The sequence below is a fragment of the Hippocampus bargibanti genome, linkage group LG01 (genome assembly GCF_051943395.1).
Source record: "Hippocampus bargibanti isolate YZ-2025 linkage group LG01, ASM5194339v1, whole genome shotgun sequence".
In the NCBI taxonomy this organism is placed as follows: Eukaryota; Metazoa; Chordata; class Actinopteri; order Syngnathiformes; family Syngnathidae; genus Hippocampus; species Hippocampus bargibanti.
In genome coordinates, this window is record NC_142734.1 from 883,902 (window position 1) to 901,865 (window position 17,964).

General features: G+C 42.3%; 2 protein-coding genes across 6 annotated transcripts in view; one reads left to right on the top strand and one right to left on the bottom strand.

Annotated features, from left to right (window-relative positions):
- The window catches only part of LOC148902628 (gamma-aminobutyric acid receptor subunit beta-3-like), a 29,683-nt gene extending 26,605 nt beyond the window's left edge, over positions 1 to 3,078 (bottom strand). For 3 of the 4 annotated variants that reach the window (XM_089014454.1, XM_089014378.1, XM_089014310.1), the window contains exon 1: positions 2,251 to 3,078. In XM_089014454.1, the coding sequence (XP_088870580.1) occupies positions 2,251 to 2,369 (119 nt within the window). In that variant the 5' untranslated portion in view covers positions 2,370 to 3,078. Of the gene's footprint in view, positions 1 to 1,775; positions 1,997 to 2,250 lie in introns of those variants that run through there. The other variant, XM_089014647.1, reaches the window with a different exon arrangement.
- LOC148902627 (gamma-aminobutyric acid receptor subunit gamma-3-like) overlaps positions 1 to 17,964 on the top strand; it is a 66,799-nt gene that overhangs the window by 33,241 nt on the left and 15,594 nt on the right. Inside the window, exons 3-5 of one of the 2 annotated variants that reach the window (XM_089014759.1) lie at positions 5,578 to 5,696; positions 5,943 to 6,106; positions 13,627 to 13,694. In XM_089014759.1, the coding sequence (XP_088870885.1) occupies positions 5,620 to 5,696; positions 5,943 to 6,106; positions 13,627 to 13,694 (309 nt within the window). In that variant the 5' untranslated portion in view covers positions 5,578 to 5,619. Of the gene's footprint in view, positions 1 to 5,520; positions 5,697 to 5,942; positions 6,107 to 13,626; positions 13,695 to 17,964 lie in introns of those variants that run through there. The other variant, XM_089014841.1, reaches the window with a different exon arrangement.

Consider the following 17,964-nt stretch of genomic DNA (forward strand, 5'->3'; position numbering starts at 1 on the left):
CGACCGTTCAGAAGAAAACCCGTCAGCAGCAGCTAAAACTCGTGGAAACACCACAGTTATATTTCCAAAACCTGCTTACGTAAAGATGAAAGTGCATTTATTTAATCCAGTTGTCATGTCTCCACCAGAAAGCTATTTGTGTGCATGTCCACCAAACAAAATCCTCTCTACGCAGCCGGTAATGGGGTCAAAAGGTCGGCAACGGAGAGACATTTCTCAGTCAACAAACTTTGTTTTCATTCTCTAACCTGCTGAAAGGCATGCTGTACATTCGTAACACCCCATCAAGTGATGTAACTAATTCTAGATTAAAAGAAGGAGAAATGAGCGTGCGAGGCGGCTCGTAAATGTGGAAGCCATGATGGAGGGATCAGCGTCAATGAGTGGAGAGGCTAGTATGAGAGAGTAGACACAAGCGTAACAAGAGAGTAACACAAAATTCCTACTTAGTTCCAACCGATAAACACTTGAAGGCAAAAATGAGTGCATCCAACAGATACCAAATGAAAAACAAAAGTCATGTCGTTTATTCAATCCAGCGATTTTCATAAAACAGCTAAATCCTTCACTAAGAGTGGTGTGAGGTTCAATTTGGAGTGTTCGTACAACAGCCTGCTTAGGCAACATAGGATTAGTGATACTGATGAGGTGATACCGGAGGAAGTACGGCAATCAGGCCAGTCGTTAGTCAAGACGATAGGAACAATCAGTGGAGCCGCAGGGAGTAGTCCTCTGCTCCCCCCAACCTGAGAGCAGGGATCTATCATAGCAGAGTCCGGTACCGCCACGTCTGGACAGTAGGGATATATATATAGGGCCGAAACTACCGGTAAGACTTTAGCTGGCTGAGAAAGCATCTTGATAAGAAACGAAACGTCCGACACCTTCAAATTTGTACAGATGACGGTTGAAGAAACCTTTTCATCGATGGACCACTCCTGTACGACTGAGAGCTTACACAGACGTATGTGAGAGTAGCCTATCCCTCACACAACCAGCTGTCTGCGGTCTCTGGTCTGCCTTGTAAAACAACACTTATCCCTGGCGTGAAGCTATTTGGGCGTACACACACACACACACACACACACACACACACACACACACACACACACACACACACAGTGCATGGAACCAGAAACAAACCTCGGGTTAATCCTCAAGTAACACCCGCCCACCAGCCAGCCAACCCCATCAAGCTTTTGCATAAGAAGATGACATCACAGGTCAGTGAGGGATTGGTTGCTTTGTCCAATGGGTGTGTAGTAACGTCCACATTGGACATCATGACCTTAGACTTCAGAAAAAAAGTCAGGGTATGACGATTCGGAGGCAAGCTGGTGATGTCTGAGTTAGTTTTTAGCGTGTGTCAGATCAGCGGAATATTTGTTCAGTTTGCTTAAGGAATATCAACCTGTATGGATGTCAGAGCAGAACAGGATTGGACAGCCAACCGTGACACATGGAGTGGGGGGGGGGGGGGGGGTTGAAAGGCATCTGCTTAATACTCTTATGTAAAAGGAAATTGTAGTACAAGTCTGTCTCGTATGTAGTTGAATCATTATTCAAAATTTGCGGAAGATGCCCAGCTCGAGCTCTCCAGTCAACCTTCTACTTCATATTATCAATTACCGAATAATTTGTGAATGACAGTGAATGAGTCAAGTGCCGGTAATGCACCCAGCACACTGATGCAGTGCATTTACACTTCTATTTTACATGTACACACACACACACACACACACACACACACACACACACACACACAATATTGTTACAATTCGGCCTTCCTTTCGGTCTCCTGCTTGACAGTTCAAGGCTCAGCATCAGCATCCTTCTTCCGATATAGTCACTCTGTGTCATCCGGACATGTCCAAACCATCTCAGTCTGGCCTCTCAGACGTTCTCTCCAAAACCTCGATTCGGAGTTGTCCTTCTGATCCTGTCTATTCATTCCTGATCCTATCCAACCCGGTCATTCCCAAAGAAAACCATTGGCTAAAAATAAGAGGGTGAAGGTCTTTTATTAGCGCTGTTTGTCCACATTGGGCGTCTGGAGGCGGAGATTAGTGTACACCTTTCCTGAGGATTAAACTACTTGGACTTCAGACATCCTTAAAAGAACCCTCGCCCCTACCTCTAAGAATAGATGAATGGTGTAAAGCAACTTTTTTGGGGGGGCCAAAAGTCAGCGCATTTGTCCCAAGCGCCAACTGACTTGTTATGTATCAAAGCCAAGACGCTTCTACTCACCAGTTGACCAACATGGCGGCATTGTTCCCGGATATTAAAGGAAGTTCTCCTTGGACGTGACAGACAAAGCAGTGGTGAAAAAGTGGTAAGATCCACCAAAGGACCATGTTCCTCTTCATTCCTCTGTTCCCAGTCCTGCTGGGATCAAACGTGACTCTGGGGGGTCCCGGGTCGGTGTCGCCGGTTGGCCGATCTCCTCCACCAGATCACGTTAACGGGCCTCGTGTCCAGCGGGCGGCCCGAATTCATCAGGCTGTCAGAAGGCGCTGGTGACGGTGGTCCAAAGACGAGACGTTTGGGGAATGGCCGCGTCAAGTCATGGCAGGCGGCGACGTGGACCAATGCAGCTCAGTCGGGGCCCAACCGGCGACGTAGTACTCCCACCTAGCCTCCTTCCATCCTCCCGGTGTTGCGGACGATCGCTTCGATTGCTCAGAACTGAGCTGAGGTGTGCACTGCTGGAAGATCACGCCGATTGGCGGAGTGGGCGGTGACGATGAGGATCCCGGTCGGGACAGGAAGGCTAACCCTTTCCCCGGCCGGCTGTTGCCACCCTTCCCCCCCTTCACTGCCACTCGTAGTCTTACTGACGGCAGGATGCAGATTGTAACCGGGGATTAGGGTGCTTGAAAAATCCCATTTTGCCTGGAGAAAGAAAGCCTTGCGTATTAATGTGTGTGCTCGCTTCACAACGGCTTGTGGTTGGTCGGTCTTTGGGCGCTAAGTCTATCATCGGCGACTCCTGCCGACAATCGGGAACTCCTCTTGGCACGGAGTAGTTTTAAGCCTCAAATGCAATGTTCGCTCGTTTAAATGAAAATTGAACCCCCCCCCCCCACTCCAATAAACCCACCCACTGCGTCCTCCTGCCTTCTATGGTTTTTGCTTGATGCATTGTCATAACGCTTGATATAATCTCATCAAGACCTGCAAATAATTTGCAGGGTTTCATTTGAAATTTCACATGAAGAAGTGATTTGCTGCATCACACTGTATATTGTTTTATTTCAAACAAGACCTCATTTTTGGCTGCTTGCGATTTTTGCTGCAAATCCGTCTGTTCTTCCTGAAGAAGTAAAACCATATTACATGCTTGTTGTTGCAAATTTCTGACTCCGTTTTTTTTTTTTTTGCCAGAGAAGCAAGCCTCTTGATTTGAAAGGATATTTAAAGGACAACCACACAATTCAGTCAGGGGCGTTCCCTCCGTGACGTCACGTCAGGCATCGTCCCCAACTCGAAAACAAGACTTCCTGAATGTTCAGCGCGAGTCTTAAAACATAAAATATCGCTCTATGCCTTGGAATCTTTGTAAAATGCGCTTAGTAGAAGTCATTTGAAGTGATTTTACCAATTATGGACGCAACCTGTCCGCAGGTGTCGGTTGTCCTTTGACGTGTATACTCGCAGCTAGTGTTGAGCAGTTTTCGAAAACTCGCCAACTATGACTGACGAGTGACTAGCCAATCATTGTTTTCAAAAACTCTGACGATGCCCAGCACTACGAAGGCGCTATTACCCCCTTTTTGGGTTAGCCAACTCGAAATCGGATTGGTTAAAGCAACAGTTCTCTCCCTGGTAACAAACGATGGCAGAAATTTGATTGGTTGAATGCTTAAATATGGAAACACGTCTAGAAGCATCAGGCGAACAGTATGAAAGGAATCTGAAAGACAATTCGAAATTATTGAATAATTCATGGGGAAAATATAATTAACGTCAGTCCGAGATTTACATATTTTTAGGCCAGCAGAGTCGGCTGTCGAAAGGTGGCTTCTGTATTCCATTTGAAATACGAGGGCTATTTTTTTTTGTCCTCTAGATGGAAGCAAAGCCTCTAAAACCGCCTGCTCTACTGTCCACCGCATGCAAGCTTGTGGACATTGTCGTACACGTTAAGAGACGATGGCCTTGTGGAAGGAAATGGCACTTAAATACCTTCAAAAGACAAAAATCACCACTCATCGTCCAGAGAAATGTTTGTATTGTACATTCAAAACAATATTCATACGCTTGGAACATAATGGCCGTTTTAAAACTTTAACTAATTAGCCATTTTTTAGGCAACTCAAAACAAAACAACACAAATGTAGACGTAAAGTGGACCACTTACAACGCGCCTGCTATTTTCTTTCCACGTTGTGATAGACAACAATTGAAATCCAAGTTAGGCGTGTGCGTGCGCGCGTACGTGTGAGTCACGCGACATGCTCGTCTCCTTACAGACAAAAAAGGGTAAAAGGGGCGCATCTGGAGCAAGTACAACTGAAGCCAACGCCCCCCACCCCCGACACATACCCGCTTGACTGACTGTTGATCGATTGTCTGGGGAGGAGAGCCCCCCCCCCCCCCCCCCATCCATCCATCCATCCATCCCCCTACGTGCACGCGCTCACTTTCTTCACAGGGGAGGACCACGAGACAGATGTGGTTCATCTCCTTTCAGAGAGCCGGTTCTTTTGGATCGGCTCACATAAAAACATCTGGCTCTTTTGGCTCCCAAATGGCTCTTCAAATAATGACAACAAATAATAATAATAATAATATACATGAATGTCAGCACTGAGAGCTACGCTAAAAGCAAACAAAACAAAATTCTCAAATGATAATTGCACAAAAAATTCACTGACGACACTACTGAAAAAATGTTTAAAATAAAAAAGGAACTACTTTGTGTGTGATGGAAGATTTTTGGAAAAATGAAATTGTTGTTGGATGTTTGTGGGAGGCTAAATGCTAAAGTGCAAGAAGATGCTAACTCACTCTGGGCTGAGCAACACTTGTGCTGCAAGGATACATGAGCTTTATCATTTTATTTTATTTTATTTTATTTTTTATGTATTGCCTTGTATTTGTGATTATATTTATTATAGTACTTATGCATGTCTGACTGTAAAGTGTCCTTGAGAGCTTTGAAAAGCGCTTAAAATGTAAATTATTATTATTATTATTATTATTATTATTATTTACAGTTTAATTGCACATTTTTAAAATGTAAAATGCTAAATCTCGTCTCTACCACGGATCTTGACCAATCACGTGCGGCTTTCACCAAAGACTGTGGGGCGGGCAATAGAAGTGAAAAAAACAATCGGTTCCCATTTCCGGCTCCTGGTTAAGAGCCGACCCTCTTCGTTCACTTCAGAGATTCGGCTCGTTCGCGAACGACACATCATTCGTGGACAGGCGCTCGCGACAAGCGGGGAGGGCTGAGGTGGTCTTGGGGGGTCGCGTTGGGGGTTTTCGTGGGCGGATTAGGAAGTTGTGCGCTCCAATTGATGGCCGCACACCCATCGGAGCGACTACTTTTTTTTCTTTCACCGGCAGGAGATCGCCGTTCAGCGAGAGGGACAAACAAAACCAAACCGGATGTGTTCTCGTGTGCTGAAAATGACCATCAAGTTCGGGGTCATCTTTTGCTTACTTGTATTGCTCCACGCTGCTCGGTGAGTTTGATTTTTTTTAATTATCGCGTTTTTGTTTTGAACGCCAAGCGTGACGCTCCTGCGTGGAAAAAAAAAGTTGATTCATGCAAATTGAATGAATGCACGCCAACGCGTCTCGTACGTCGACCCTCATTAAGCGAAAACAACGACAGAAGCGTCGCACAAACGACGACGGTGTCCTTTTCAAGATGCCGGGAAGGGAATCGATTCGGTTGACGTTCTAACGATGTTCACGTTGCGTTTCAGTCCAAATTTGTTGCCACTCGGTGACGACGAAGAAGAAGAAGAAGAACTCCACGATGCCACAGACAATCAACTGCTGAAGCTCAGATCGCACCAGGAGGACGCCACGTTGATTTTGAATCATCTACTGAAGGAATATGACAGGACACTTCGGCCGGATATCGGAGGTAAGTTATGAAGACATTAGAAAAAAAAAAGATTCCAGGTTGTCGTGTGTATGATATTTGCTCTGACTTTGCAATCGTTCTTGTTTAATGTGGAGCGGAAACACTGTTAATTAAAGGACAACCGACACCATTTTTTGGTTTCCTAACTGACATCAGAAAAAGGTTTTATAGCATCTAAAATGCCCAAAACACGCAGTATGATATTTTTAGTCAAATGCAAAACACCAATCAAAAATGACTTCAAGTGTCAAAAAGTGCCACAAATTAGCTCGAAACTGGGGAGATTCTGAAAGTCCCGCCCTCTTGTTCATGACGTCACTAAGGGTCACACATTGCCTTGCTTCAGTTGATGACGATGCCTGATGTGACGTCACGGAGGGAACGCCCCTGACCGACAAAGCGACACACAATGCATTTGGGGTACTTTTTTTTTCATCTGAAAACACGGTGTTGATGGCAACGACATAAATAACGCGACGGTGAATCGTTATGTGTCGCAGCCAATTGCGGTAAGACGCATAAAGAAGGTGTAAGTTGACACAAATTCCCAGCGGTCAAATCCGCCCATTTCCAACGGAGCTTGTGCGCCATCTTGTGCACTTTGGCACGAAATCCCTCAGGAAGATCCTCTTCAATTGATGGATCGCATGTGTCAATCCATCATGATGGGCTTCTATTGCTCCGATAAAGGCGCTCTTTTTCGTCCCTTTGCTCAGCTGTGTGGGATCCGGCAGATAAATCAAGTTTGGCTCGCTCAGCTGAGGGCGCAGTTCACCACTCGGTATCTCCGACGTTGATGTTTTGGGACATTTTGTACATTGAAGAGGAGATTTAGATTTGGATTCGTTAAACCGGGCCGGAAGAGTCGTAAAAACACATCGACTAGGACTTAGCTGATAGCTTGTTAGCTTGGTTTCTGCCTCAGAATACATCTTCATCCAGTTTGAACGTTTCCTCATTAAATTCTCAAAATATGCAACAAATGAGGGTTTATATGAATCTAGACCAGTCGATATTTGCAACTTTATTTTAATTGCTGTATCATGACATAATTGTTGCCACTGATACAATATTGTATTGCAAGTGACTTTGTGGTTACCATCATTGCATCGATGAGTGATTATACATTGTCTTTCATGCATATCCTTGCAACCTTCTGTCCATTTTTGATTTGCAATTTAGTATGGAATAGTAAGATACGAACTTTATTGGTTCCCAGACAGTGTGTCAGACGAAAAGTGTGTATCCCAAAAATTAATTTCCCATAGGAAACCATTAAAATGAGAATAATCCGTTCCCAGGTACGCATAATACATAAATATCTACAAAATAAGCCTTAAAACTACCCAAAATATACCTTATTTTATGTATAATAAATGTCATTTTGTATTGTAATTAAGGAAATAAACTGTACTGTATAATAAAGTCGTTTTATTTACCTTTGTGATGGTCGTTGATATCCGAGTGAAGTTGCCGTGCTTTCTCGTTGATAATACCCTCACTCACACTGTCCCCTGCTAGCTGCTTTTTGTTAATCGAAATCAACAGACTTTTTCAACCTCTTCTATTGCCTGAGACCGTTGCTTAGACAACACAGAAACACCCTTAGCCACACACGCGAAGCAATTTACGAACAAATTCACCTTACGAACAACCGCTCTGAACGTATCTAGTTCATAAGTTGGGTGAGCGTCTGTTTAGCAAATATAGGCTTCACATATAAGGCACAGGGCTGCCTTTTGAAGAAAATCAAGGCTTTTGGGTGCACCTTATACACCGTAAAATACAGTTAAAAAACATGTGCTATGTCTTCTCATCTTATCAGCCTAGTCTTGTTTTTGTGTGTCCTGTAAACATTTCCTATTAAATTATCCCAGTGGGGCCAATATATACGTCGCACCTCAATCCCTTTCTCAATTAAAATCCCATTCATGGTTCATGGAGTTCAAATGAGCTACGACGTAGAGTGGTTGGTAAACAACATAAGCCACCGTTCCCGACAAACCAAGCCCCCCCCAATGATCGTGCGCCATCATATCTGTGACTGCACAACTGCATTGTTTATTTGTGAACAAGCCCCTCTGGCTAACGTCATTTCACATTGGCAAGAAGGTAAATAAATAAATAAACTCGCCCTGCTTGTCTGCCAACAGCGAGTCATTTAGATTTTATTTAAATGTGAAGTGGGAAGACACCATTGGGAGGGACTACAATGATACTTTGGCTTACGAACTTAATTGGTTGCCAGACAGAGTGTGTAAGGCAAAAGGTGTGTATCCCAAAAAATAATTTCCCATAGGAAACCATTAAAATGAGAATAATCCGTTCCCCATAAAACATAATTTTCTAAGCCTTAAAACTACACCAAATATACCTTATTTTATGTATAATAAATATGTTATGGCATTATAATGAAATAAATAAACTGTACTATATGATAAAGTTGTTTTATTCACCTTTGTGCTGGTCGTTGATGGCTTGATGGAATGGAGTGGCCGCTTTCATCAGCATGAAACACTGGATGAGGAACGTAGCCTTCTTCTTTCACCATCTTGAGGAATGATCCCTTGTAGGTGCTTCCTCTGCCATAATTTTACCTAGTTCCTCATCAATTCTGTTCTTTTTAGCTGGGTTGAAAGCTTTTTGCATCAAGTGTACAGATGGCTTGTGCGGGTTATTTGTGGAGCCTGACTGATGGGATATTTTAACCTTGCAGTCTACACTGCTTTTGAACTATCAAAGTTGAAACGAGTCCAAATGTCACTGTTTTCTATCCATTTAGTCACTCTCTCTCTCTGTCGTCTGCCTGTCTGAGCAGAAAGAAATGACCACTGGGTAATAATAATAATAATAATAATAATAATACAGCACCTTGACATCAAGACCGCTCTTCAACCGGAGTGCATTATGTGTCAGCGTTGAATGAAGGCCGTCACTTTGGTCGAAAGCCTTTAGTGACTCGAAAACCACTTAATTGATTTCTGTTTGGCCCCTCGCGCTGCCCCCGTCAGTGTCTCTACTTTTACCAGAACAGTGGTCGTTCACTTAGCGCTTTTCTTCAGACTAGCATTCGGCACGCTGTGCCATTTTTTTCTCCCTAGGGACGACAAAGGTACACCGTTTTATCTCAAAGAAAATGAAAGAAAAACATGGCTGCCTTCTTCGGAAGAGTCAGTGGCTTTTGAAATTGAAATCGCGATAAATGGATGAAACATCGTCTTCGTAGACAGCCGCTGGTATTTAGCTCCGTGAGCGCGTTTTTCTGCTTCGAACGATAAGCGGCCAGGCATCTTTTGCTGCCCTCTTCTCATTATCCCTTTTTTTGTGTGAGTATATAAATAATTAAAAAAAATGCATTGCATATTGCCTACATGGATCCCAGCTGACGGCGGAGCTCCACTGGGGGAGAGATTCAGTAAGTGAGTAATAAATTGCATATATATATATATATATCTCATCTCTCATCTCATTTTCCGTACCGCTTATTCCTCATTAGGGTCGCGGGGGTTGCTGGAGCCTATCTCAGCTGTCTCCGGGCACGAGGCGGGGGACACCCTGAATTGGTTGCCAGCCAATCGCAGGGCACACAAAGACATACAACAGTCACTCTCACACTCACTCCTAGGGACAATTTGGAGTGGTCAATCTGCCTGCCATTCATGTTTTTGGAGTGTGGGAGGAAACCGGAGGACCCGGAGAAAACCCACGCGGGTCCGGGGAGAACATGCAAACTCCACACAGGGAGGCCGGACCGGGACGCGAACCGGCGACCTCTGCACTGTGAAGCCGGTGTGCTAACCACTCGACTACCGGGCCGCCCTATATATATATATATATATATATATATATATATATATATATATATATATATATATATATATATATATATATATATATATATATATATATATATATATATATATATTAACAGCGAGACCGCTAATAGCTAGCGAATAGATAACTGATAGCAAATAGATAGCTAGATAGCTCGCTCGACTGTCATAATTTATGAATTAACAGGAACCCTAACCATGAATTGTTTAAAAATTTAAAACGCATGAGTAGCCGGCTATCGTGTGTTCCCTCTATTATGTAGTACTGTACACTACTTTTTTCCTTCGAACTGTAAACAGTTGGCTATATAATAGTATTCAAAAGAAAAGGTTGCTTAAAAACAACAGATTAACATCGTATACTATCCTGTCGTATAAACCTTGTGTCGGCCATTTTGAATGGATTTCGATTTATGACAGTTTTATCGGAACGGAACACGTTTGTAAATTGGATGTTACCTGTATTTCAAAGGCTCGCGCAGTGGTCATATAAACCCGGTGTCGGCCATTTTGAATGGATTTCGATTTATGACTGTTTTATCGGAACGGAACACGGTCGTAAGTCGGATGTAACCTGTATTTCACAGGCTCGCGCAAGATGTTGGACAAAAATTGAAGGCAGCGTCATTATCACCGATACCTGAATCTCTCCCCCAGTGGAGCTCCGCCGTCAGCTGGGATCCATGTAGGCAATATGCAATGCATTTTTCATGGGCTGCGCTGGCACCATTGCCCTTTCGTTCTTAATGGAGGCACATGGGGTAATTTTGTAATACAGAAGGGAACCTTGCTATCTTTCTTCTCCCAAAGTAAGAGTAGAAGGAAGATGAGAAACGTGAAGAGGAGGGAGATGAATTCACCTGGCCTCTGAGGATCTGTTACAACAGCTAGCTTTGTTGCTTTCTTCTCTTTCACTCACACGGAGGAGACGAACAAAGAAGCTGCCCAAAAAGATCGGTTTAAGACCCTGTCTCGAGTCTGACAGTAAAGTCTCGTTATATCGATATTCTCAGGAGTCGGAATAAATATCGATAGAACCGGACTATCGATATATCCGATCAAAATAGATAGAAAGCTAGCTAGCCAGCTAATAGATAGATATTAGATAGCTACGTAGTTAGCTATTAGATAGCAAATTTATGAGAATACATGGAGAGTGTTTGTTTTCTTTAAAGGACACCCGACACCATTTTTTTGTTTCCTAACTGACATCAGAAAAACGTTTTATAGCATCTAAAATACCCCAAAAAAACGCAGGCTGATACTCGGAAATGGCGAGTTTCAGAAGGTCCCGCCCCCTTGTTCGCGACATCACGCCAGGACGTCTTGCCTTGCTCGAGAATCAAAACAATGGCTTCAGATTCAGAGACGATGCTTTCTTGTTACTCATCCAGTTATGACTATGATTCAAATAGTTCTGAAGAGGAAAGCATAAATGTTTGCAATCGATTAAAGAAGTCCTTCCATATTATTTTGAGGCGTCTGGAGACTGTAACTCCCAGAAAATGCACAAGATGGCGCCCAAGCTCCGTTGGAAATGGGCTGATTTGTCTGCTGGAAATTTGTGTCAACTAGTATCAAATAGTAGTCTTGGTGCAACACACAACGATTCACCATCACGTTATTTATGTGTTTTCCTTCTAATTTCGCCATCAACACGATGTTTTCAGACCCAAAAAAGTACCCAAAAGGCATTGTGTGTCGCTTTCTCGGTCAGGGGCGTTCCCTCCGTGATGTCACCTCAGGACTCGTAAAATATAGTTATATGCGGTGGAATCTTTGTAAAATGCGCTCCGTAGAAGTCATTTGAAGTGATTTTAGAAATTATGGACGCAACCTGTCTGGAGTGTGTCTGTTGTCCTTTCAAGTTTCAAATAGAAACTCCCCCTTTTTTATGTATAGGCACCTCTTTTCCCAAATTATTTTAATGTATGCCAAATGCTGATTCATTCAACAATGTTATCTTAGCAAAACAGACGTTTCTGTCGCTAAGGTTGCGGTCAGTCCGAAGGCGAATTGAGCGGTCACATATGAAGTCTTTGCAAATGTGTCATCAACACGCCCGCTTGGTGGTGACAGGCGGGCATGTGGATGACACATTTGACCTCTATTTAAAGGTCACGGTGCCCCAGTGGTCGACTGGCTAGCACGTCATCCTCACAGTGTGGAGGTCCTTGTGTGGAGTTTCCAGGTCTCCCCTGCGTGGGTTATGGCATTTTAATAAACTACTCGAAATTCCTCGTAAGTGTGAGTATGAGCGCACGTTGTCGACCTTTACACTACGATTGGCTGGAAAGCAGTTCAGGGTGTACTCACATATTGGCTTCAGCACGCCCTGCGGCCCTTGTGAGGACAATCGGATCTGAAAATGGACAGATAGGTTCAAAGGACAACCTGACGCCCCCGGACAAGTTGTGTCCATAATTTGCAGAATCACTTCAAATCACTTCTACTGAGCGTATTTTACAACGATTCCACCGCATATAGCTCTATTTTACCTTTTAAGACTCGCGCTGAATATTCAGGAAGTCTTGTTTTTGAGTTGGTGACAATGCCCTATGTGATGTCACGGAGGGAACGCCCAAAACTTCGTGTTGATCCGTGTTGATGGCGAAATTAGAAGGAAAATACATAAATAACGCGATGGAGAATCGTTGTGTGTTGCACCAACACTACTATTTGGTACTAGTTAACACAAATTCCCAACAGATAAATCATCCCATTTCTAACGGAGCTTGGGCGCCATCTTGCGCATTTTCTGGGACGCTACATTGATGGCTCGAATTGATACGGAAGGACTTCTTTAATCGGTTGCAAACATTGATGCTTTCCTCTTCAGAACTATTTGAATCATATTCATACATGGATGAGTCACAAGAAAGCATCTTCTCCCAATCTGAAGCCATTGTTTTGATTCTGGAGCAAGGCAAGACGTCTTGGTGTGACATCACGAACTAGGGGGCGGGATCTTCTGAAACTGGCCATTTCCGGTTTCATTTTGAAGTTGTTTTTGGACACTTTAAGTCCTTTTTATTGTTTTTTTGATTGGACTAAAAATATCAGCCCGCGTGTTTTGAGTATTTTAGATGCTATAAAACATTTTTCTGATGTCAGGAAACAAAAAATTGTGTCGGTCGTCCTTTAATATCTCGGCAATACTGAAAGCTTTCACAAAATAAGCAGTATTTGTTGAATGCACTTAATTTCTTCCGTTAATGGTACATTTACCCCATTATTTACAAACACTTGACTTAATTAAATGTGTAATGACGCATTGCAGCCCTGTGGTTAGGGGCTTTGTGCTCTACTTTGTTCATTTCCAAACACAATTGACCAAATGCAGCTCATGGGGTCCAACTTTGCTTGTCACGATAAATCGCTAGCTATTCGCTAGCTATTAGCTAGCTAGCTTGCTATCTATTTGACTTACTTCGGTGTTGAGTGAACGCTGGCGCGTGTGGCTACCGCTGCTCACCCACTGAAAAAAAAAACTTATCCTAAAGTGATTTTGAGAGTTTTGAAAGGCGCTTAGAAATGAAATGTATTATTATTATTATTAATTATATGCTAGCTATCAGCTAGCTAGCTTGTGTATCTATTTGAGTTACTTTGGGGTCTAGTGAATTATGATTATGACAATATTGAATGCAGTTTTTACTCACTTTTTAATACTTTGGACTCTTTCAGTGAAGCCAACAGTCATCGATGTGGGCATATATGTCAACAGCATCGGCCCTGTGTCGTCCATTGATATGGTGAGTTCAAGCACTTTTTTGTTCTGATTTTGTGTTGCTCTCTCTCTCATTGCCACACAGATAGCTATCTAGATAGCTGGCTATCGAGGTAGTTATATAGCTAACAGTGAGCTAGATAGATAGCTACTTCGCTCATACACAGAATGTCACTATTAAATACACAAAAAGAAAGCTAGCTAGCCAGCTCGTAGATAGCCAATAGATAGCCAACAGATAGCTAGCTATGTAGCCAATTAGATAGATATATAACACTTCTGTCCAAACTTTGGGGGGGGGATGGGAACAGATTAGGGCAGTTACATGGAAAACATGTCTCAATTTGAACATTTTCTGGGTAAAATACTGTCATGTGAGGAAACTTTGAGAGAGTGAGACACACACAAAAACGTCACACTCTCTTTTATTGAATGAATTTGTCTTTTTATAAGACCACTATATGTTGCAATGCCTAAAATCTCTGTTGAGAGTATTCATTTGATTTACTAGCACGACAAATATTTTCAAAATAAATTGGCCTCAAATGAAATAAAGATGCACACAAGTATACCGATGACACGTTTCTCGGGAATGCTTTAGTTTGCCCGCAAAAGAATAATGGCTTCCCAACCCGCCATTATTCCAACTGGAACCCTGCGGGTTTGTTCGGCAATTAAACCGACAACTTAGCGAAGCCATTAAAAGCTTTGATAAACAGAAATATCAGGCTTGTAGCTTCCCGAAGAAGATTCTTAAGTTTAGTTGAGGATTTATATAGATATACAGTGATACCTTGGCTTGGCTAAGGCGAAAAGTGTGTATCCCAAACATTAATTTCCCATAGGAAACCATTAAAATGAGAATAATCCGTTCCCAGGTCCCCATAAAACATAATTTTGTACTTTCTAATTTTGTAAGCCATTGAGAAATTAGAAGGAAAACAACATAAATAACGCAATGATGAATCGTTGTGTGTCGCAGCCAATTGCGGTTACATGCATAAAGAAGCTGTAAGTTGACACAAATTCTAAGCGGACAAATCAGCCCATTTCCAATGGAGCTTGTGCGCCATCTTGTGCATTTTCTGGGCGCTACATTGGAGTCCAGACGGCTCGAATTGATACGGAAGGACTTCATTAATCGATTGCAAACATTTATGCTTTCCTCTTCAGAACTGTCATAACTAAATGAGTAACAAGAAAGCATCTTTTTCCGAATCTGAACTCTCTGAAGCCATTGTTTTGATTCTGGAGCAAGGCAGTGTGTGACCAATAGTGACGTCACGAACAAGGGGGCGGGACTTTCTGAATCTGCCCATTTCCGAGCTCATTTGGTGGCAGTTTTGGGACACTTTAAGTCATTTTGATTGGTGTTTTGCATTTGACAAAAAATATCAGCCTGCGTGTTTTGGGTATTTTAGATGCTATAAAACCTTTTTCTGATGTCAGTTAGGAAACAAAAAAAATGGTGTCGGTTGTACTTTAAAGTAGAAAATGTATTCAAGCGGAATGATGCTCAAATTGGACCTACATCACAATCATAAGATGCACCTCGTTGTACTCAATATTTTCTTTGGGCACCTCAATTATCGATCTACCTCCCTAATTATCTGCATGTCTGTCTGTGGGCCGACAGCAGTCTTAAGACCCCTCTCCTGTATTTGAATTTTTCTGCCAAACGTTTTACACTGTCTGAGTTGTCAGACCATTGACTCTGTGCAGTTCCATGTCTGTAATTATTGCGTGTGTGAAGAGAGAGCCCACTCTTTGGGGCCGAGCTTAACTCATTCACTGCCATTTACGAATTTATTCGGGAATTGGAATATGACGGAGAGGGCCATTCCCAAATTTGTTCTGAGTTTTATTGTTATCTGGTACAGATAAGGCGTTGGCATTGGCCTCTGGCAATGTTTTTTTTTCTATTCCACAATGGGCAACATTTCCGTTTTTTAATAATAATAAGACATTTCATTTTAAGTGCCATTCAAAGCTCTAGACTGCAAGGTTAAAATTCCCATAAATCAGGCTCCACAAATAACCCGGACAAGCCATCTGTACACTTAATGCAAAAAGTTATCAACCCAGCTAAACAGAACACACTTGATGAGGAACAAGGTAAAATTATGGCAGAGAAACGGTACGGTAGTGGATGGATGGATAGATACGGTAGATTGATGGATAGATACGGTAGCTACTGTAGATAGATCAAGATCCAACCGCATGCTCTTCCACAAGCGTACGTACAATCATCTTTGATAAGATGCTGATCTAAATCCGCCTTTAGTTTTGATAGTCACTGTCTTCAGTTGCTGTTGCCGTGAGGATTGGTAATTGAGTCAGTGAAAGCCTTCATTTTAAAAATCTTCACGCCCAATCCCTTAACGTCACACACATTCAAGTACATTCAACGAGAGGTATTTCACGAGAAAAAGGATGAAAAGCAAAGATGGACAGAGTAGAGCTTGACAGCAAACTTAGCATTCCTGGCAGGATAGCAGTTTGCGGTTGCTTGGTAGTAGTGCTAAATGATATGATTGTGAAGGATGGCTGTAAAGAATCCCTCACTTGCATTAACGTGAGATGAGAGCCTTTATCACCATGGAGACCTGGAACAAGGGCAGGAGGTGAGGGGTGCACTAACAAATAATGAAATGCCAGCAAAAACATGCACAGCCATGGACGAGTCCTTCGTCGTATCTGCAGTACATGATAGTGTGAGACTCGTGAGTGACGTGGACTGTGGATCGATATGCTGTGATTGAACTTTGGGATGAAGCCTGCTAGATAGATGGACGGATACATTTTGCATTCAAGACGGAGCAGTTTGACGGCCACTTTAGTAACGGGCAACGATTGCATGACTGTGCTGTCTCAAAGGGGGTTGAGGTGAGCGGGAGGGAGGAGGGCTTTGGACAACCGCGTTTTTCACTTTCAATCAAACACCAACTAAGTCCTCATTTAGGGGGAAATGTCGACATTGGTTCAATGTGCGCTTGTTCATGGGAATAACAATAATAATAATAATAATAATAATAATAATAATGCATTTCATTTTAAGCGCCTTTCAAAGCTCTCAGGGCCACTTTACAGTCACAGACAAGCATAGGTACTATCATAAATAAAATCACAAGTCTTTAGATCTATCTGGACCTAAATCTATCTATCTATCTATCAAACCATCTAGACCTATATCTATCTATCGATCCTTCTAGACCTATATCTATCGATCCATCTAGACCTATATCTATCTATCTATCTATCTATCGAAGCATCTAGACCTATTAGATCGATCGATCCATCGAGACCTATTAGATCGATCCATCCATCTAGACCTAGATCGATCGATCCATTTACACCTAGTCTATCGATCTATCTAGACCTATATCTATCTATCTATCTATCTATCTATCTATCTATCTATCTATCTATCTATCTATCTATCTATCTATCTATCTATCTATCTATCTATCTATCTATCTATCTATCTATCTATCTATCTATCTATCTATCTATCTATCTATCTATCTATCTATCTATCTATCTATCTATCTATCGATCCATCTAGACCGATATCCACCTATCGATTCATCTAGACCGGTATCCATCTATCTGGATCTATCTAGACCTATATCTATCTATCTGCATTTATCTAGACCTATATTTATCTATCTGGATCTATATCAATCTATATCGATCGATCAATCTAGAAAGAAATAAACAGACAGACGTTAACTGGTTGGTGCATAAATAGTATATACTCACCCTAAACACACACACCATATTCTTGTTTTTCTTTTTTTTTGGACAGATAGAATTGATCATATTCGGAATATTTTAGGGCTAACATCAAATATTCATGTCCCAGATAATAAACGTTCTGTTTTCTTTTTAATTTCCCAGTAGAGATTCCACACCAATCACCCTTTTTTCTTTAGCTCCCAGCCAAATCGGTCTTTGTCTCAACTGCCATGAGTAACGAACTTCCTCGCGCACATTAATTTGCTTCACCTAATTTGTTTCCCGTTTACTTTCAAATGGATCCTGAGGGGGATTATGTCACCATCCTCACCTGATTTCACTGTCACAAATCCAGAACTGACCTTGATTGTTTTGCATAATTGTCATAAATAATTCAGTTGCTGCAACACCTTGTCACGGTGGGATTTTTCCCTGGAATGTACAGTTCAGTGGAGACAGAAATCCTCGGCTTGTCCATCAGCACAATGGAATGTGCCACACCAGCTATTGCTCTATTTTTGATCGTAAGACCTTGAGTTCACGAAAGATCAGTGGTG